The 21,996-nt window shown below is 37.0% G+C and overlaps 1 protein-coding gene and 1 long non-coding RNA gene across 10 annotated transcripts; one reads left to right on the top strand and one right to left on the bottom strand.

Annotated features, from left to right (window-relative positions):
- Positions 1-2,006: 2,006 nt before the first annotated feature.
- LOC107838816 (protease Do-like 5, chloroplastic) lies at positions 2,007-18,645 on the bottom strand. 9 transcript variants are annotated; one of them, XM_016682028.2, is made up of 9 exons: positions 18,234-18,645; positions 12,518-12,661; positions 12,126-12,188; positions 11,928-12,017; positions 8,109-8,231; positions 7,466-7,553; positions 6,389-6,544; positions 6,190-6,264; positions 2,007-2,465 (listed from the first exon to the last, which is right to left on the bottom strand). In XM_016682028.2, exons 1-9 carry the CDS (start codon positions 18,468-18,470, stop codon positions 2,359-2,361), a joined length of 1,083 nt encoding a protein of 360 aa, XP_016537514.1. In that variant the 5' UTR covers positions 18,471-18,645; the 3' UTR covers positions 2,007-2,358. The 9 variants fall into 9 exon arrangements, 6 of the variants coding, with proteins under 6 accessions (XP_016537514.1, XP_016537513.1, XP_016537515.1 ...); XM_016682027.2 differs by having other exon boundaries at positions 8,082-8,231; positions 18,234-18,609; XR_007044145.1 differs by having other exon boundaries at positions 2,389-2,465; positions 6,354-6,544; positions 8,082-8,231; positions 18,234-18,609.
- Positions 18,630-20,286, top strand: LOC124886750. Its single transcript, XR_007044148.1, has 2 exons — positions 18,630-19,087; positions 19,653-20,286. It is a non-coding gene; the product is annotated as an uncharacterized LOC124886750 (long non-coding RNA).
- The last annotated feature ends 1,710 nt before the right edge of the window (positions 20,287-21,996 follow it).

Raw genomic sequence — 21,996 nt, 5'->3', positions numbered from 1 at the left:
CCTACCAACTCTCCCCCACAAAATAAAGAATTAATTTTTTAAATTTATCTTTTAAAAGATATTCAAAGATTTTTTCTTACCCCACCCCCTATCCCTACCCTGAACCCCAGTACTTGTAACATATACAAAAGATGTATTCAAACATTGTACTTGTCATTGGTGGTCACATTTCAAAACACCCAAAAAAAATTGTTACTATAAAAAATGACTTTGGTTATATTTATTTTGATCTACTCATTTATTGATTTTGTTAGACTTTACATGAATTTACCAACTTAAAAATGGCATAATTTGTGACAAATTAGCATGAAGAAAATTATCTTAAATTATTTTATTAACAATTATTGATAATTTAACACTTATAATAATTAAGGAAACTTTAGCGAACTTATCAATTATGATACAGTATCACACCGGCCAAACCAACCAATAAAACAATTACCAAAAAACAGTAAATGATAAGTCTATTCAAATATTGTATTGTACTATATTGTACAGTACAATACCATACCTTATCATACATTATGAAACCATAAAAAACCACCATCCAAACAAGGTGTAAGGGTTGTTGTGGCAATTTGGGCCGTCTCAACACTATTAGGGCTCTAAAGCGAAATTCTAAAGAGAGACTCTCTCTTTCTCTCTCTCTTTATATATATGTACATGTACATGTACATATGCATCTGTATATGTATATGTATGTATGGATGTAAATTAAAAAAGAAAAGATCGTCATATATATTTTATCTAAAATTCACTTTTTTAGCTTTTTTGATTCGTCATTGATTTTTTTATACCAATTTATTCTAATATTTTCTTTTCAATTGATAATATAGTTAATTAATTCAATCTCTTCAAATCTTCTCTCTCTTTTTTCAAAATTGGAATCATATCTTTTAATCGACATTTAAATTGAATAAATTATAATAATAACTAAAACAATAATATGTACTTATTATGAACTAAGAATATCAATAATAACAAAAAACTACAAACTAAAGTTAGAATTATAAAGCATCGCTCAAGAATTTGATAAGTTGGTATTCATATAACCGCATCGGAATAGTCTCCTTCAGTTGCTTGTAATTCTTGAAATTTTGAAAAAGACACTAAAAAGTAATTTTTGTTCTTTTGTATTTGTAAGCAAGAACATTAACTAAGTTGTCAGTAAATTTCACAAAGTAAGAGAACACTCAATATTGATAATTAAAGAGAGAATAGAAGGTTATAGGATAGATGAATATAAGGTGACAATAGTGTAGCCCAAGTTATTAGGAGATAATGTAATTAAGAAAATTTAGTTCCACACATGAAAAACTATTCCCAAAAATGATATTTCGTTATCCTAAAACCAACAGTAGCCATTTTAAATATTTAATTCCTTATCAATTTTTTTATTAAAGAAGAATTTGTAAGTAAATTTTTTTTTTTAATAAACAAGTATAAATACATTCTTTCAAAAAAAGAGGCCCCAATTTCTTGGGAGCCGCAAGCGGTTGTTTTAATGGCCTAGTGGCTAAGACGGACCTGATGGCAACTATGGATTGTTTGGTTGCTGGTTACAGAGGAGTTATCCATGTATTTTAAACTAACATAACTTCTTTATACAGAAGTTATCGTGTATTTTAAACTAACATAACTTCTTTATACATTGTTCGTTACAAACATGCGGGAAAATAATCTCACATCAAATCTATCTTAAGTTGGATAATGTTTGGTTGTTTTCTAAACATAATATTAGATACAATGTTTGGTTCATGTTTTTCTTTTCCGCATAAGAAAAGTGAATTGTGAAGCTGCTTTGACAGGTCTCTATAAAATTACCACTTCTGAATTGTGATGCATGAGCCAGCTTGTGGCTGCTAATTCTGCGAGACGCAGCATACCGATTCATCTCATTAGTTTCTACTTTGTCTATTGAAGTCAAGTTTCATTCAATTACTTACTAATTAATTGTTTTGACCAACTGTTTTTATGTAAATAGTGAATAGAAAAACAGCAGGAGCTAGAATAAATAGTTCAGTAATAAATACAAGAATATTTACTTCCATAATCTCATCAGTTTTTTTCTTCATAATAATGATCATATAAAATTGCAAAGGACAAATGAAATGAATGTAAGTGTAACCTCGCATCTTGCATCCAATCAATCTGGACTTTGTTGTGAAAAAACAGAAACAAATATGGACTATAAGCCACAAGAGTTGCAGTTAAAAACATGTTTTTTTTCAGCTCCAAGAAAAAGCCTTCTTTTGTCAAGTTCAATACCATCCAATGAACACACCAGAGCTGCACTAAGCATCAGAGGGGGTCATCCAAAACCATCAAGTGCAGAAGTAACTTTCTGATAACAGATATTCAATATCTGTCTTTGTAAGTTGTTCCATAAACGATCAGGTAAGGTATGGTTCGTACAACTGTGTCAATCGGTATGGCAAAGTTAACCCCTGAGGACATACCCGAGCCTGCAACATGATTGAAATCTCAAAAGCAGTTACAAATTTCTTCAGATTCTTTCTTTCTGAAACTAAGTTTCTGTATATATAAAACATTAGCAACTGAAATGACTATAAGACGGTCAAATATCTGGTATAGTTTTACAGATTCACCTGTCCAACTCTACAGCATCAACATGAGCCTTAATTTCTTTCAGATCACGTGATTTTGCAGGACATTACTAAAGGCTACGTTGCTCGAACTCTTCAAGACTGAAGCCGGGTGGATGTTAAATCCTCCAAAAATAGTTCATTGTTGGAGGATCCAACACTGGTGCGGCAACATTTTTGTAGAGTCCAAGCAACATAGATTACAGGTGCTTTAGTAAAATCATAAAATGATGTAACCTGTAGGCTAATCAAGATTTAATAGGAAATATGTTAATCATTCTAGAAATTTGTGTAAGTAGGCTTCCACATACTTTGTCATAGGCCATCAGGGAAAAAGGTGGTGAACTACCTTTTGATTAGGCTTATCAGGGAACTTTCAGATTTTGATTAGACCTAAGATAATCCTAAAAGTTTGCAATCAACCTACAATTAAATCTCTTTAGCATACTTGTTTAATTTCAAGATTTTTCTTTATACTTATTTGGAGAATATTATTGATATGGATCAACTCCTTTCAAATTCCCATGGCAATACGTTATATATCACTTATTAGTATTTTAATTAACACTGTTATACATTATACGATACGTGAAAATGAGCATAAAAGCAAGAAAGTCAATTCACCATAAACAGAGATCCCTCATTGTGAAACTAACCTTCATCTAGCACATTTCTGGATCAAAGATGATCTAAAAGAAACCAGTTTGAATTTTATCAAACTTAAGACTATAAATTTGATCATCTAACTATGGATAAATCCAGATTATTAAAATTCCCGAGTAGTCAGTAGCAGTAAACTTTGAAGATTCTAATTTCTAACAATCTACTCTCCTAATTTGGATTTATTCTTGACAAACTCTTAGCAATGAATAACTTCTGATCCTTCTTGAGGGGGTTCATGATAAAATGCACATCTTTTACACCTTGTTATGAAAGGATAGTCAACGAATGTACATGTTCTGACATGCTTTAGATCACTGAATGCTAATGTCAAATAATAAGCAGTTATTTGACCTGCATACAAAGTTTGACCAAAAAGTATTTAAACGACAATTGATAAAAGTAGTTGATTGTGCGTATGTTCTGCAGTATCAGTCTATCAGGGTAGAGGGAAAATGTCATGACCTGTATTAATGGTCGCGTGAGAGACATACATTAGGGTCACGTGAGAGGCACGGGCAGTCCACTTCCATATAAACACATTGAACTATTGTGAAGGAGGAAAACGAATTATTTTGGTAAAATCCCAACGATCTTTTCCTCTCATTCTCTCATTTCTCTCTCTTCTTCCTAACTATTTCTTCCTCCTCTCGACTAATTCTATCCCTAATCGCCATTGAAGGTGACAATTGGAGCTTCCATGGCGACTTATCTCTCGTAGTATCCAATTCAATTTATCAATTGTAATAGCTAGTTTGTATTGAATTTGGATTAGCAATAAAAATTCCCCTTTTGTGATTTCAATTTCTCTTTCATTATCGATGTACATAACAGAAAAGCTAATATATTTTTCCGCGGGGAAGGACAGTATTAGATCCCAAAAATTTAACAGTTACCTAATACATTTGCTTAGGATACTGTTGAGATGCTTGATGATTCAATGTAGTGCAAAATTTAAACAATTATAATTTGGAAAATGAGAATATAATGATCAATGATTTTACTTCTATCCTGGTCAACATAGAGCAGAAGAATCAACATGTTCTGTGTAAAGATAAGAAGCAACTTGCTTTGAATAATGTCAGCAAGCAATGAACCAGCAGATGCAGACCTTCCAGCCTTCCATTACATCTATTACCTCTTCAAAATCACACTACAGAATATCCAAGAACATACAATTTCCCCGCAAAAAGCTCTCCATGCCTACTCTTAGAAAGAACACTATTTTCTTTAGTTTGGTAGTTCTCCCGACCGTAAGACACTCTATAAGTAAGGTTAATTGAAGGCCAGGGAAAGTTTATTGGCAAGAGGGGAACCATTTCTCACCCAGCCCTACCTACCCTATGTATTCGAGGGAGAGGCTGGATCCAAAAAAGACCAGGTTCCACACACATGGGACATGCAAAAAGTATGGGACGAGCAGTTTCTTGAAGAACAAATTTGATCCTATACTCTCTTAAACAAAGGATCACCAATAAGAAAGAGGAGAAACAAAAGATGAATATCAAAAAGTGTATTCTTACAAAAGTTCCGGAAAAGTCTCAAGAGATTTATACTCGTCCAACATTTCACCAAGTTGTTGAGGCTTCAGAAGCATAAACCCACTCAATAGGAAAATGGACTAGGGAGATTCTATTCAGGATTCCTCATTAATTAATATTTCTATTAAATAACAACAACAACAACAACAAACCCAGTGTATTCCCACCTAGTGGGGTCTGGGGGGGTAAGATGTACGCAGTCCATACCTCTACCTCTACCTCTGAAGAAGTAGAAAGGCTGTTTCCGATAGACCCCCGGCTCGAGGCACGAGATACCACACAAACACATAGTAAAGCACAGAAGCAGATTACATAACATAAATACGGCACCCATAAGTAATATAAAACAGAGGAGATCAGAGGAAAGCACACAGATTCGTAATGAAACATGGAACACGGAACACGGAATCATAACAGGAATAAAATCCCCACCAAGTAACTCCCTACACTAGTGACCCAAACTGGCCCTAGCCCTCTGCCGTAATTCGCGTCCTCCAGACCTTCCTATCTAGGGTCATGTCCTCGGTGAGCTGTAACTGTTCCATGTCCCGCCTAATCACCTCACCCCAGTACTTCTTCGGCCTACCCCTACCCCGCCTAAAACCATCCAACGCTAGCCTCTCACACCTACGGACCGGGGCATCCATGCCCCTCCTCTTCACGTGTCCGAACCATCTCAATCGTGCTTCCCGCATCTTGCACTCCACTGAAGTCACACCAACCTTCTCCCGGATAGTCTTATTCCGAACTCTATCCCCTCTAGTCAGCCCACACATCCAGCGCAACATCCGCATTTCTGCCACCTTCATTTTTTGGATGTGGGAGTTCTTAACTGGCCAACACTCCGCTCCATACAACAAGGCCGGACGGACTACCACCCTGTAGAATTTGCCTTTAAGCTTGGGCGGCACCTTCTTATCACACAGCACCCCCGACGCGAGCTTCCACTTCATCCATCCCGCCCCAATACGATGCGAGACATCCTCGTCAATCTCACCGTTACTCTGGATCACGGACCCAAGATACTTGAAATTATCCCTCTTACATACCTCCTGTTCTTCCAGCTTCACTACTACCTCATTCTCCCGCCTCACGTCATTAAACTTGCATTCCACATACTCTGTCTTGCTTCTGCTCACCCTGAACCCTTTAGACTCAAGAGTTTGCCTCCACACCTCTAATTTGTCATTCACACCCCCTCGAGTCTCATCTATCAAGACTACATCGTCTGCAAAAAGCATACACCACGGCACCTCCCCTTGAATACGCCGCGTCAACACATCCATCACCAACGCAAACAAAAAGGGACTAAGAGTAGATCCCTGATGCAATTCTGTCAGGACAGTGAAATGCTCTGAGTCTCAAAAGTAATGAATTCTTACCTCTGCGGGTGAACGTTGCTGTATTTACACCAATTACATGACCAGATGAATCAATCAACGGGCCACCTGAATTCCCTGCATAATTTACTAAAGGTCAAACTAAACCTTACTGTACATGCATAACTTGATGAATCATGAGTTATAATCAAGTAAAAGTACTCTACTTTGACAGTTTCTACAGTTAGAAATTGAACTTCACCCGCTAAATCAAACTGGCATTCAACCATGTTGGTGTCCTCGTATAAACCAGATAAACAACCATTTGACTGGCTCACATCCCACTCAAACAATTGATAGTGCACAGCGGGTGACAAAATTAGCCCATGAAAACATGATCCCGCCAACCTGTCCAAATCTGGGCTGGTCATTTATTAGCTCAGATTATCTAAAAGTTGGGCTGGATATGTAGCCTAAATTGATCTTGTTAAAATATTTTCAAAAACACTTCTTATCTGATGACTGATATGCTACATAACGCCATAATAAAGAAAAAGATAGTTTTTGCTAAGTACTAAAATCTTATAAAAGAACAAACAATGAAACTAAAACTTAGTATAAATTGGGTCGGTTGGGCTATGATCCGCTTTTTAGCCCATTTCAGCCCAACCCCATCATTTATTAACACAACTCATTTTGAAACACTTCATATCTGATGACTGATATGCTACATAACGCCATAATGAAGAAAAAGATAGGTTTACTAAGTACCAAAATCTTATAAAAGAACAATGAAACTAAAACATAGTATGAATTGGGTCGGTTGGGTTATGATCCGCTGTTTAGCCCATTTCAGCCCAACCCTGTCATTTATTAACACAACTCATTTTGACTTGACTATTTGACACCCCTACTTGTGCTATTCACCAAAATTTTCTCCCAAACAATAAAATATTCTGTTGGAAATATCAATTGAGTCGGTCCACCCATAAGGGGTGTTGAATAGCTTGTTAGCCCATTAGTTTTTCCTCCTCCTTAATCCGAAAACTAGTGCATAAATACACCATTATGGATGTAGGAAAACTAAAGTTTTTCCACATTAGATGGCGATTATGATTTACAAAAGAGAAAAACACTCTACATCCCCCCAAGGATATCTAGGTTGTGAATAAAGGGAGTTCATCCACTTTGTGAGGATTCCCGACGACCGGTGATACGAGTGCTGGTTTGTTGCAGACCCGCTTTCGCTATGGAGAAACCCGTACGTCTTCTAAAACTAGTATTTCCCGATTCACAATACTAGATATCTTATACAGGAAAACTAAATAAAAATGTTTACCGGCATTAATAGCAGCATCTGTTTGAATAGCTCCTTTAATTGTAGCTCCATTTGGTGCAGGTATTTCCCTGCCTAATCCACTAACTACCTGTAATATTTGAAGTAATCAGATAAACAGTAACAACTTATTATTTATCTTTTTACCCTATGACTAACTGTTTTTTTACCTTTCCCATTTGCATGGAGCAACATGAGCAAACAATTTAAAAAATTCATCAGTTTCATGATTTTGGTTCCCTTTTGACTAGGTATGACTGAACTATAAAGAGTTGATAGTTTAAAACATTTTTAGGATACTGAGAGTAAAAAAAAACAAAAAGGCAGACCGGTGCACTAAAACTCCCGCTGTGCAGGGGTCCAAGTAAGGGTCAGACCACAACGATATTAAGAGTATGAGTTGACTTTTCCTTAGTTTATATCAAATGAAAACTATACACAGCAAAAGGAGAGAGCTGCTTTTTATTGAAATGGAAACATTTAACATCCTTAGAGGAAATCAATATTACAAGTTACATATAGAATAGGTTTAACAGAATGCATGAAAAATAGATGCTAGAAGGGCTCTTCCCTGGAAATGAAACCATAAATGAGTCTCCGCACGGGTATATTTCTTAACTGTAAATAAACTGTAGATATGTATTACCCCGGTTGTCAGAGTGTTTTCAAATCCATAGGGATTTCCAATGGCAAAACAACTTTGACCTACACGTAAGCCACGAGAGGTACCAACAGAGACTGGTTTTACTTCAACACCTTCAACATCAACCTGCAGTTGGATAAGAGACGATTAAACCCAAGGAACTCTTTAACTGACCAGCTTCTATAGATATCCGAAGTAGTTATATAACGCTATTTTGCACATAATTTTTTATTCAAGTTTTAGTACCCATTCTCCTTTAACAGTTCATTTTCACTAGATCTAATCTAAGAGAAGTATTTTCGCTTGTCTCTATAAAATTGCTTTATTGTTAAACGAGAGAAGCAATGACAAATAACAATTGAGATTTTGGAGCAGGAGGGGTTTTCGGTAACTGTATGTCAACAACAAACAACCCCTCAGTCCACAAGGGTTTAAACTGTGGAAACAGCCTCCGACAGAGATGCAACGTAAGGTTACGTACAATAAATCCTTGTGGTTCGGCCATTCCCCAGACCTTGTAGATAGTGGGAGCTTTAGGACACCAGACTGCCCTTTTTATATAAATTTATGATACGGCCAAAATACTCTTAGGAACGATGGTGTGGAGGACACAAATTAGGGTAGAAGGTTAGTAGGTAGGAGTGCATCCACATTAGTAGGAAGGAGTGCATTGTCTTGTTGCCTTTACTCGTAGTCTTAGGACTACTCTTGTAGTTTCTCGTTTGTTGATCTCTGATATTATCTATTGTTTCGTGTAGTTCGAATGTTGCATTATTTGGTCATAGTACTATTTTGCTACTATTTGTTACTATCTATTTTCTCTTCTACTTACATTACGTCTTTCTATAGTCTGTTTTAGTCTTGAGTCAGGAGTCTATCAGAAGCAGCCTCGCTACCTTACGTTTGAGGTAGAGGTAAGGTCCGCGTCCACTCTACCCTCCCTTAGACCCCACTTTGTGGGACTACACTGGATACATTGTTGTCAAAATACACTTAGAAAAGCAATAGGTTCAAAATCAACATACTAATTCCGACTCTGTGAGCTTGCTCATACTGCTAGTCTCAAGCCCAGATAAAGTATGAGGGGTTGCAATAGATTGGCAGCCTATGTAAAACTTGCCAACTCATCATGAATCCTCATAATACAGACTTAAACTTGAAAACCTTGTATATAATTTCTGAGGCGGGAATGGGATGCCTTATGCTAAGTGCTTAAAACTTTTATCAAATTGATCCCCAATAATTTCACCAGCATAGGATGATGACGATTCTGTCTCTACTCCACAGGTAGAAGTAGCATCTTTTTACTTTAAGATTTTGTTCCACAATCGCTAATGTAAGATATACACCAAAACTAATATTGTAACATCAGTGCGCACTCAAATATTGTCATATAAAATAGAATGGAAGGAGTTAGATAATGTCCTGTTTGTCACAGTTTGCTTCAACTAACCAATCTATAAGGAGAAATCTGGATAGTTCTTCCAGATAACTGAATAATCTGCATCATCAGTATTTGCATCAAGGTTTCTACATGGAGAAGAAAGGACCTAAAGTTCACCATCTAAGCTTTGCTGATGATGTTATAATCTTTTCTTCCATATCCAAGTTTTCTCTTCAGCTTGTCATGAAGATGTTGCATAAATATGAGGAATGACCAGGTCAGCTAATCAATAGGGATAAGTGTCATTTTATGATACGTGAGAAATCACCAGAAGATGCTAAGCTATTGCTAGAGTGATAGATCTTACAGGATTCACTTTGAAAGAAAGTCCTATCACTTACCTTGGTTACGCAATATACGTTGGGGGTAGGAGGGTGATTTATATTTCCAGCATGATCTCTGAAGTCCAGACCAAGATTAAGGGCTGGGAAATCAGATTACTCAGTTATGGAGGAAGGATTGCATTAATCAAGTCTGTGTTACAGTCTCTTCCTGTACACATTTTTTCTGCTATGTCCCCCCTACAAAAACTACTCTCAAACAGATCAAAAGCTTACAGCAGACTTCTTTTGGGGATGGAAAAAGAAGAAGAAATATCACTGGGCTTCCTGGGAAACACTTAGTTTCCCTTGTGCTGAAGGAGGTGTTGGTGTAAGGCAATTAGAAGACATTTGTTTAGCTATGCAGTATAAGCAATGGTGGAATTTTAGATCAAGAAAATCTTTATGGGTTGATTTTCTGAGATCTAAATACTGTCAAAGAGCTAATCCTGTGATCAAAAAATGGGCTAAAGGGCAATCATTGGTCTGAAAATACATGATGCAGAACAAGGTGGAGGGTTGAGAAACATATTCAGTGGATATCAATTCTGGCAATTGTTGTTTTTGGGGGAATGATTGGCAGTGGAGGGCCTCTGGATGCTCCCCCCGACGATTTGGTGCATAAGATCCTTTATACATCAACTAAGTATCAAGCAAATATACTCTTAGTAATAGACAGATTTGGAACAGACACATCCGTTTTAAAGTGTCTTTTCTAGTTTGGAGGGCTCTCAGAAACAAACTACCTACGATTGATAAGATCATAACCTTTGGTCAGAAGGCTGCAGCTTGTAGTTGCTGTACTAAACCTGGTGTGGACACTAGTGATCACTTATTTGTGTCAGGCAGTTTTGCCAATCATCTTTGGAACATCTTCTCCAACAGTTTGGGCATTAGTCATAAAACCATGCCTTCATCTAACCTACTGATGAGATGGTGGTGTGTAAAGCATCATACTGAAGTACACAGGCTGATTCTACAAACTCTTCCTAGCTTCTTGTGCTGGAATCTGTGGAAGAACAGATGTGCAAACAAGTATGGAGGTAAGAAGTCTAGCAGTGCTAGAGTCAGATTTGCCGTTGTGAAGGACATCCATATGCAATGCTCTACTGCAGTTCCCTATATTTCCTGGCCACTTGACTGGAGGGTGCTGATTCAGCAAATGGAGAAATGCCAACACGAGGTGAAAGTAATACAGGTCTGTTGGACTAAGCCTGCTCACACTCGGGTCAAACTCAATACAGATGGTAGTGCTTTAAATAATCCAGGTAAGTATAGGGGCTGGAGGGATACTGAGGGATCATGTGGGCAGTTTAATCTATGCATTTGCAGCTCCTTTGGGGATTGGAACTAATAATCAAGCAGAATTGCAGGCAGCCATCATAGGCATCACCTGGTGTATTCAGCATGGATATAGTAGGGTGGTATTGGAGGTTAATTTTCAGCTCCTAGTTAAGTGGTTGAAAGCAGACAGTCATCCTCCTTGGAGTATTCATAAATACATTGTGGAATTACAAGAGCTAGTACTTTCACTTGAATCTTTCCAATGTCAACACATCTATAGGGAGGCCAACTTTACTGCTGATGCTCTCTCTAAACAGAGTCATCTGGTTGCTGATGTACAACAATATTACTCTGCTCAACAACTTCCTGAGGAAGCTAAAGGATACTTCAGATTGGACAAGATGGGAATGTCAAGCTTCAGAAGAAAGAAAAAGAGAGCATTAAAATACCGCCACAGGTTGCTGATCTTAAGTGGTCTGATGCAGGACAAGCACTGAATAGATACTCATCTAGCTTACTATTGTACCATTCTTTATATCTAGTTCTTTAGCAAGTTTAGTTACTAGGTACTGCTTAGTATGGGAAAGTGCTGGTATTCCTTAGTAGGTTCACTGACTCTAGTACCACCTTAAGGTGTTTGGAGGTAAGGTTTTATGTCCCCCTCCCTTGTACTGATTTTCTCTTTGATTAATAAAAATTGTTTTTTGTTTAAAAAAAAATAATTATCAGTATAAATCCGACCAACATTATTTAAGTAATATATTGATTTAGCACCTTGAGAACAGCCAGATCATATGCTGGATCAACACCTATGATCTTCGCTTCCTTAGCTATGCTTTCTCCTTTAGCATTCACCAAAGAAACCTGAAAAGGAAACCTTTAAATTAGCATCATCTGAATGAAGCAGTCCTGTTAAACATCCAGATAAGAACTGAAAACAAAGGGATATAAAACACCAGGAATGCAGAAAACCTTACAACGCTGCAGTCCACTGCTATCAGTAGCTAATTTAGCAATGACATGGTAATTGGTTACCTGCGATAAACCCAAAATAATCATGCCCCATGCGCCGTGAACTGTCTTATTTCAGAATTATACGTCTATTGTATTTGTTCAGTACTGAAACAAATTTACAGAAAATTCAAAGCAAGATTTGAAGCAGGGTTATTTGAACGAGATAACCGAATTTCAACCGTGTGAAAACTTTGCAGGCAAGAAACAAAAAACCACTGGAATCCTAAATTCAAGTCTTACACCAGGCATTTAACTTTCTTGAGATAAGCAGGAGAAAATTCATCCAGTTAACATGGAACATTCAGATATGCATTGCGAATTTGAAAATACTTAAAGTCATAAAATCGTACAATGTGACCAAACTTATCCCATATGAAGCCCGAACCTGTCCCTTGCACTTTTGCATTCTCATCGTTGGCTAGCACCTTAGTAGAGTCATTGGAGCCTTTAGCCAGCTCAAGGTCCTTAATGAAAACAACAGAAGGGGAAGTTTCCTGCATTTGCATCATTAGTTCTGTTACTACATTTCGAACTGTTAAACTTACCAATAAATAAACTTGATAAGGCAAAGATGAAGATTTGGTGTTTTCATTCTATTGTTGTTGCAAAAATATTTTTGGAAGATTTATTCATGACCTTACTAAGAAACATTTAAATTTCTATAGGTCTGATTTACGCCTTCTTACTGATATTGAACTATATTAACTTTCTGGGGAGCAACACACCACTGCAAAGGGCTTAGGACGATCTTATTATTCAACCTATCAGTCCACTTAGATGTCCAGTACTAATTATCTTGGAAATGCCGCAAATGTCAGTTTGGTTATTTGTTTCCTTCGTAGTATAGTTGGGAAAGGATGAGAAACCTTACATCAGTTAAGCAATCTGAAGATACTGCAAACTGAGGAAAACATTTTAGATTACATAATTATAGGAACTTCATATGTGTTTCATTTACTCTTACATGAATCCTTAGTCATTCAAGGTGGGAGCAACGTTCTTCAGAATAACGCGGAAATTATCTGATCAGAACAAAGTCAATTCTTTTCTACATCTTCTAATCAGTGACATGAGACACGTGTCTTTCAAATACAACAAGATTTTGACAAGGTTAACAATGGCTGCAAAGTAAGCATACACGTCACAACTAACAGTCACACTAATACTCAAGTCCAACAGTATATTATCCTAACGAAGATACCTGACTCACAAAGTTCAGTTAATACACTACTAAAAACAAAGGCTTTTCCCACCTCGAATTAATGGGAAATTTATGTTATTAAACATGATTTTCCCACTCCATTCCCACCGAAACAGCTCACACGAAAACGCATGGTTGGAAACAGATTCTCATTGAAATATTGAGAAACCTCCTAATTTTTCAGTGTGAAACACTACTATTTTTTCTTTTCTCATTGTGGAAACAGCCGCTGAACATTTTTTTAATGGGAAATTCCAATGGGAAATAGTGAGTTTTTAGTAGTGATATATAAAGGCTTCTTACTTCAAGACATCCAATTTTCAATCTTCACTTTCCATACACTAGCAAATGGTCTGGGGATTAACTTTGTAGGCTTAAACCAGACGAGGGTAAATTGATAATCATTAATTCCTTTTTATATGACAGCAGTCTATGTTTTATATTAGTTATAATGAAAGACCCATAGTATTTATTCAAAAGTTAGTTTGATAAGCTTTACATTGAAGTTTAATAAATTTGAATCACTGAAAGTTGCATAAAAATAGAATAGTTCAGTTGTTCAAACATTTTTGCATCGTTCAAGACTGTTACATAAATTGAGATGAGGGGAACAACATTTACTTGATATAGGGCTGTAAAGTATTTTTGACTCTTCTCAGTACAAAATGGTTCTTAGTAGTGCTAATCAAATTGTTCCAGGTTCCTACTCCAATTGAAAGAAATGGTTTTATTCACCGGTTCAATTTTTTCAACAATAGAACACAAAAAGATCCAAATTGGCAACATAGTTCATCGTTAATTTTTTCTGCATTTGGGCTATATACTAAATAACTAATCCACAAGCACACAAGGGTGGAGCAGAACATCGGTCCCAGTTTCAAATTCAAATAGAGACAAAAACATGTTTTTTTTTTTTGTTTTTGTGTTCGTGGAAAACACCAAATAACACAAGAAATTAGTCTAGGTGCATGCAAATTGACCGGATATCAAGATTATCCAAACAAAAGTACTACCTTCATCTATTTTTACTTGTTCATTATACTAATTAAAAACAAGTGTTCCTTTTTACTTGTCCAATTTAAAGAACCAAAGAGATAATTTATTATTTTATATCTATTTTACCTTTATTATAAGAAATACTCATTTCTTTCAATAATTATGGTTGAAATAGTATTATTACTTCTTTTATTTCAATTTAGAGAAAATGATCAAACGTTCCCCCAACCTTTACCCCAAATCCAACTACACACCTATACTTTACGGGGGTCTTATGACCCCCTGAACTATTTTAAAGTGGAATTATTACCTCCGAAAACTGACATGGCTAGAGAGTGAATTTCACTCTCTTTAAAGAGAGTGAGAACGTAAATTATTTATTAAAAATTTATTTTTAATATTTTTTTATTTTCTTTATTCAATTTTAATTATTCTTTTTCTTTATTCATTTTCCTTTCCCTTCCCTTCCTCTTCATTCTCACAAACAAAAACTTCAAGAACTCATCAATGGCATCCAAGATTAATTTATCATCTTCCTCATCTCCAAGCACAAAATCGATTGGTTCCGACTTAAAGTTCGTTGAAAATTTCAAAATGGGTATTGTTCCTTATTTTCAACTTCAAGATCTTCGGAAATTTCAAAATCGATATTGTCCATTATTTTCGACCTCAAGGTCGTCGTAAATTTTAAAATGGGTATTGTCCATTCTTTCCGACTTCCAAGTCGTCGAAAATTTCAAAATTCTTTATTGTTTCCGACTTTAAGGTCATCGAAAATTTTAAATTTGGTATTGTTCATTGTTTCCGGCTTCAAGGTCGTCGGAAATTTTGAAATTGATATTGTTCGTTGTTTCCGGATTTAAGATAGTCGGAAATTTAATAACTGATATTGTTCATTGTTTCCCACTTCAAGGTTGTCGAAAATTTTAAATTCGATGTCGTTTATTATTTCCGACTTCAAGATCGTCAGAATTTCAAAATCGATATTATCCAATATTTCCGACTTCAAGGTCATCGTAAATTTTAAAATGAGTATTGCCCATTGTTTCCGACTTCAAGGTCGTTGAAAATTTCAAAATTTCTCAATTGTTTCCGACTTTAAGGTCATCGAAAAATTTTAATTTGGTATTGTTCATTGTCGGAGGGGGACAGAGCTATTGTGTTAGGGGAACTGGAGCACTCAGAGGAGTGTCGGAATTTTAGCTATTGTAGACGTTTTAAGGTAGAAGAGGTTAGACAGACAGTCCGCAGGATGCGTAGGGGTAGGGCGACGGGGCCGGATGAGATACCGGTGGAGTTTTGGAAGTTCGTTGGAGAGGCTGGTGTAAGGTGGTTGACTGGATTGTTTAATGAAATTTTCAGGACGGCAAAGATGCCCGAGGCGTGGAGGTGGAGTACCATGATCCCTCTCTATAAGAATAAGAGGAACATTCAGAGTTGTAATAACTATAGGGGGATTAAGTTATTGAGTCACTCTATGAAGATCTGGGAGAGAGTGGTCGAGGTGAGGCTGAGACGGATAGTGTCTATCTCGGAAAACCAGTTCGGATTTATGTCCAGCCGCTCGACGACGGAGGCAATCCACCTGGTACGGAGGTTGGCGGAACAGTATAGGGAAAGGAAGAAGGATCTGCACATGGTGTTTATCGACCTGGAAAAGGCTTACGACAAAGTCCCCAGGGAGGTGCTTTGGAGATGCTTGGAGGTGAGGGGAGTACCGCAGGCATATATCAGAGTAATTAAGGATATGTATGAGGGAGCGAAAACCCAGGTGAGGACGGCGGGAGGAGACTCAGAGCATTTCACTGTCCGGACAGGATTGCATCAGGGATCTACTCTTAGTCCCTTTTTGTTTGCGTTAGTAATGGATGTGTTGACGCTTCAAGGGGAGGTGCCGTGGTGTATGCTCTTTGCAGACGATGTAGTTCTGATAGACGAGACTCGAGGGGGTGTAAATGACAAATTAGAGATGTGGAGGCAAACTCTTGAGTCTAAAGGGTTCAGGGTGAGCAGAAGCAAGACAGAGTATGTGGAATGTAAGTTTAATGACGTGAGGCGGGAGAACGAGGTAGTAGTGAAGCTGGAAGCACAAGAGGTATGTAAGAGGGATAAGTTCAAGTATCTCGGGTCCGTGATCCAGAGTAACGGTGAGATTGACGAGGATGTCTCGCACCGTATTGGGGCGGGATGGATGAAGTGAAAACTCGCGTCGGGGGTGCTGTGTGATAAGAAGGTGCCGCCCAAGCTTAAAGGCAAATTCTATAGGGTGGTAGTCCGTCCGGCCTTGCTGTATGGAGCGGAGTGTTGGCCAGTTAAGAACTCCCACATCCAAAAAATGAAAGTGGCAGAAATGCGGATGTTGCGCTGGATGTGTGGACTGACTCGAGGGGATAGAGTTCGGAATGAGACTATCCGGGAGAAGGTTGGTGTGACTTCAGTGGAGTGTAAGATGCGGGAAGCACGATTGAGATGGTTCGGACATGTGAAGAGGAGGGGCATGGATGCCCCGGTCCGTAGGTGTGAGAGGCTAGCGTTGGATGGTTTTAGGCGGGGTAGGGGTAGGCCGAAGAAGTACTGGGGTGAGGTGATTAGGCGGGACATGGAACAGTTACAGCTCACCGAGGACATGACCCTAGATAGGAAGGTCTGGAAGACGCGAATTACGGCAGAAGAGTAGGGCCAGATTGGGTCGCTAGTGTAGGGAATTACTTGGTGGGGGTTTTTTAATTTTTTATTTTTTATTCCCGTTATGATTCCGTATTCAGTGTTCCATGCTTATTACGAATCTGTGTGCTTTCCTCTGCTTTCCTCTGTTTTAAAATCCTTATGGGTGCCGTATTTATGTTATGTTATGTCATCTGCTTCTGTGCTTTACTATGTGTTTGTGTGATATCTTGTGCCTTGAGCCGGGGGTCTTCCGGAAACAGCCTTTCTACTTCATCAGAGGTAGAGGTATGGACTGCGTACATCTTACCCCCCAGACCCCACTAAGTGGGAATACACTGGGTTTGTTGTTGTTGTTGTTGTTGGTATTGTTCATTGTTTCCGGCTTCAAGGTCGTCGAAAATTTTGAAATTAGTATCGTTCGTTGTTTCCGGATTTAAGATCGTCGGAAATTTAATAATGACATTGTTCATTGTTTCCCACTTCAAGGTTGTAGAAAATTTCAAATTCGATGTTGTTTATTATTTCCGACTTCAAAATCATTGGAAATTTCAAATTCGATATTATCCATTATTTTCCACTTCAAGTTCATTGAAAAATTGTTCAAGTTTGAAAAGGAAAAGAGATGAAAAGTAATGGTGAAAAAATGATAAAAAGTGATAAAAATGGGGAATAAAGTAAATAAAAATTAATTTTAAATAAAAAATATGTGTAAAAATGTTGTAGGTGCGTGCATCATATCAAATTCCAAATGACTGGTTGTCAGTTTTTGGGTAATAATTTCACTTTAAAATAGTTCAGGGGTCATAGACCCCGCAAAGTATAAGTGTATAGTTGAGATTTAGGATAAAGGTTGGGGGAACTTTTGGCCCTTTTCTTTTCAATTTATGTGGCATCATAGAATTTTCAAAAGTTAAACAATTTAGTTTTGACCGTGAGTTTAGGCATGGATTCTTTATCTTTTTGAGATAAAATTTATATATTTATAAACTACATAAAATTATATAAGACACAATAATTGATAATCTAAAATATTTAAAAGACATGAAAAAGCTACGTGGAGAAAAGACTTATTTGAATCTCTAAATGGAAAGGTGACACAAAAATTAGGATGGAGAAAGTACAGGTACACATCGGAATGAGAAGGACAATAATTGGGTTTTCTTGTTGTATTTAATTTTAGCCATTTTGGGTGAGGCATTTACCTGAAAGAGTTGAACAAGTGTATCTTCTTCTTGTTGAGGCTGATCGATTACGAAAGCAGTAGCAGGAGAGTGATGAGATGTATATATTAAAGAGGAAAGCAGAGAAGCAAATATCAAAGATTTACGCCTTGTCAAATATTGAGGGGAAGAAGAAAGAGCTGGAAGAGGAGAATGGGACATTTGTGTTGGAAGTGAAAGGAGGATACGCTGCGGAGAAACAGATCCCAACACCACCATCGCTGCGACTGCCGCCTCCTCAACAAATTACTTGCACACATGACACTAGTGACTTCAAATGAGATAAACCTACGTGGCAATTTTTCTTTTCTTTCTTCTTTGTTGTCTTTAAATTTAGAGATTTCTACCCAACCACGCACTAAGGGTTAATTTGGTACGATGCAACTTTTTTTTAAAAAAATAATGTTCTCCTGTGTATTAATTTTGAGTATTATTAATGTCTTCTTTAATATATTTTATCAACTTATATAGAATCAAATATATTTTATATTATGTTATGTATAATTAACGAATGACACCTTATGACATGGAGCAACTTCAGCTTATCGAAGACATGATCTTAGATAGAAAGTTGTGGAGGAGGCGGATTAGGGTAGAAGGTTAGTACAAGTTTAGGTTGTTGTTTCTTTTGTTGTATTACTTGGTGTCTCTTGATTATGGTATTAGCGGATATTGTTGATTTCGATTGTATCTTGTTCTCTTACTATTCTTTGTACAGATTATTTTATTGTGAGCCGGGGGTCTGTCGGAAACAATCTTTTTATCTTACATCTGAGATAGTGATACGGACTGCGTACATTTATCCTCTCTATACTCCACTTGGTGGAAATATACTGGTACGTTGTTATTGTTGTTATGAAATACATAAGCAGCCCCATGAATTTGTTGGGTTTTTTTTTGTGTTGGCACCCTAATTAGTCCATGTTCCTATTGAACATCTGAACCTCTCATAAAGCGTGTCACTCAAATACAATCGTTTGACCTGACACATCTTTTGAGCTTCCGTTTGTTATGAGTTATGTGCGTGAAATCAAACTCGTCCCACGTGAAAATTTCGACCAATCAAAACACCGCATCTATTTTTATTTTACACTATCTTTTAAAAAGAAAATCCAAAATTACAACAACTTTTTGTTCATTTTCTAACCCATCCTCCTAAAAACGTTATTGACAAAGAAAATCCTAGAGCATAATTGCATTAGTTCTTGCAATAAACGATATATTTATGTTACTAACAAAGAAAATCCTACAACTTTGTTAACTTTATTTCTAAAGAGTAGAATTATCACTCAAAATTGGAATTGATCTTTAAAAAGAAACTTGAGTCTTAAGTTGACCTTGGCGAAATATCCATAATTGCAGCTTTATTAGAATTCTGATTATTGAACATGTATATGGCAGGCTCAATTCCAAGATCAACAACACTGTTTGGATCTTCAAATTTGTTAGCGAATTTGGTGAATTTGGTGTTCAAATGGAAAGACTGATCAATAATATCTTGTATGGCCCCTCACTTCATCCATTTTCATAAGCAATAAAGAGATGATACTTAATGGATCTTTTCTGTTCTTGAATTTAGAGTCAAAAGTTTCGTAGATGGGGAATAAATATATATTTTTAACTAACATCAATATAGGTCTATTGATACAAGCCGAATTGACTCCACTTTTTTGGGGTCTATGCTTCAAGGATCACACGTAAGGATCCAAGACTTGATCGTTCTAGGGAGCATATACGTGATTGGAGGATAGCTTGAGAAGGAGCTACATTTGATGATGTCATTCGAGGGAGTAAGGATCACATTTGGATAATAGCTTGGACCTCAAAGAGCTTAGAAATGTGACTATTTGGACTTTTGGGTCACTTTTGAGCCCATAATCGTGAATATTTGATTTTTGGATCACTTTTGGACCCAATTAGCATTTAGGGCCACTTTTGAGCCCAGTTGTAATAAATGGCCTTGGCCAATAAATAGCTAGGACTCTTTTCATTTTTAGGAAGATGATTTTGAATGAATGTATACACTTGAGAGTGTTTTATTGAGCTTGTTGGGAGCTTTATGGATTGTTGAGAAATGTGGGTTGCTCGGAATTCCATTCCCGTGAGGTCCTCGTTAGAGGTTGGTGCTTGTGGTAATCGATAGGAAGGTCTTAGGGTTTGATATACCCTTTGGTTTTCCTCTCTTTATCTCTTTATGTCAATCTATCTATCTTTCTTTTTACCCTCGTCTTATTTCGTTTCCACTATTTTCTTGTGTTTGTGTGTTGTTTTTTTCTTTTCGTATTTAACTCTTATATCATTTGATACGAGAGTCGAGCTTGATTTCATTTCCACAAAGTCAATCTTGGGGATATTTGTGTTGAAAAATAAAAAATCTCCAAAAAAAACTACTATTCACGTTTTGGCCCTAGGTCAAATTTTGAGTCTTCAATTTTGTTGTTTTCTTGTGTTTTTAGAGTTAGATTCTTGTTCCCTAACATTATTAGAGTCTAAATATCGAATTTGAGCTTCATCAAAGCTATTTTGAAGATTCTACCATTGTTGAAAAACTAAAGTTTGAAGATTGGAAGTAGGTGTTGAAATCTGAATTTTTTGGTTAAGAATTTGATCAAAATGAGGCGTGGAATGCGATTAGAAGTTGGAAAAGAACTTAGGTTCAAAATATCATCGCATTCCGAGCAAGGGTTGAAGAGTTAGAGATTTTTGAGTTCTTGGAGAGATTCAAATCTTCATCTTGAATTTTCTTCAGAAAGTTGGTGTTGGATCCTAAAAAAAGAAGAAAAAGGTGTGAAAAAGTGTTAGTACAAAGCACCTTTTGAAGATTCTAAAGAATATTTCAAAAAGAGGACAAAAGGGGGGGACCATTTAAGGTACAAAGGTACAACTGCAAGCTATGGGGCAGGTCATGTCCGGCTGACCTGCGCTGGAAGTGTGCCTGATTTTCTGCAGCACCCCAGACGCATGTCAAAATAGTGAGCAAATAACCAGCTGCGTCCAACCTACCCTCAACCTGCGCCCAACATACTGCCACATTTCAAAACAGTCCACTTGCTCTTTGGCTTGCGTTTAAGGTGCGCCAAGGCTACCTAGTACATTTCCAAAGCACCTCCAACTTTTTCCATTTCCACCTTCAAAAACTCCATCTACTTAGGTTCAATCCATTAAATTCACCTCTTAATTCCTCCTTTCAATTCTTGATACTACTTAACAACTAAAACTTAATCTACTTAGTTGTTTAATTAGTTTTTGTCCGTTCTTCTTTCGTGACTTAATTCCTTATGCTTTTTTTTTTAATTTCTTTTCCTTAGTTTGACTTTTGAATTCAAGTTTTACAAGTCTCTCACCACTTAATTGAGTCATATACCTACACAAACAATCAAGGCTAATAAGTAAGCTAATTGTGAGCCATCCAAGCACTTGAATTGAGAAAGTTGATTTCACTAACACCAACCTTGTTTGTTAGTCGTGTTGAGTGTCTTGTTGATAGGTACCATGGCATCGGGAGATGACATCCAATCTATCCTAAGCAGGGAAAATTTTGATACTCTTTGGGAAGCTATCATGGGAATACAACGAAGTATGGATAAAATGAGTTGAACTATGACATGTATTGAAGATAAGTTGGCAAACATGGAGAACCGATCCCTTAACCAAACAATCGTCACTATGCCGAGGTTCATCCATCAAAATTGTGCCCCAAGACCTCAAGAGCATGTTCCCTCATCCCAATCCAATATAAACTAAG

This window comes from Capsicum annuum, chromosome 8 (genome assembly GCF_002878395.1).
Source record: "Capsicum annuum cultivar UCD-10X-F1 chromosome 8, UCD10Xv1.1, whole genome shotgun sequence".
In the NCBI taxonomy this organism is placed as follows: Eukaryota; Viridiplantae; Streptophyta; class Magnoliopsida; order Solanales; family Solanaceae; genus Capsicum; species Capsicum annuum.
Note: the sequence above shows the minus strand (reverse complement) of the source record. Positions and strands in the feature narration are given on the sequence as shown.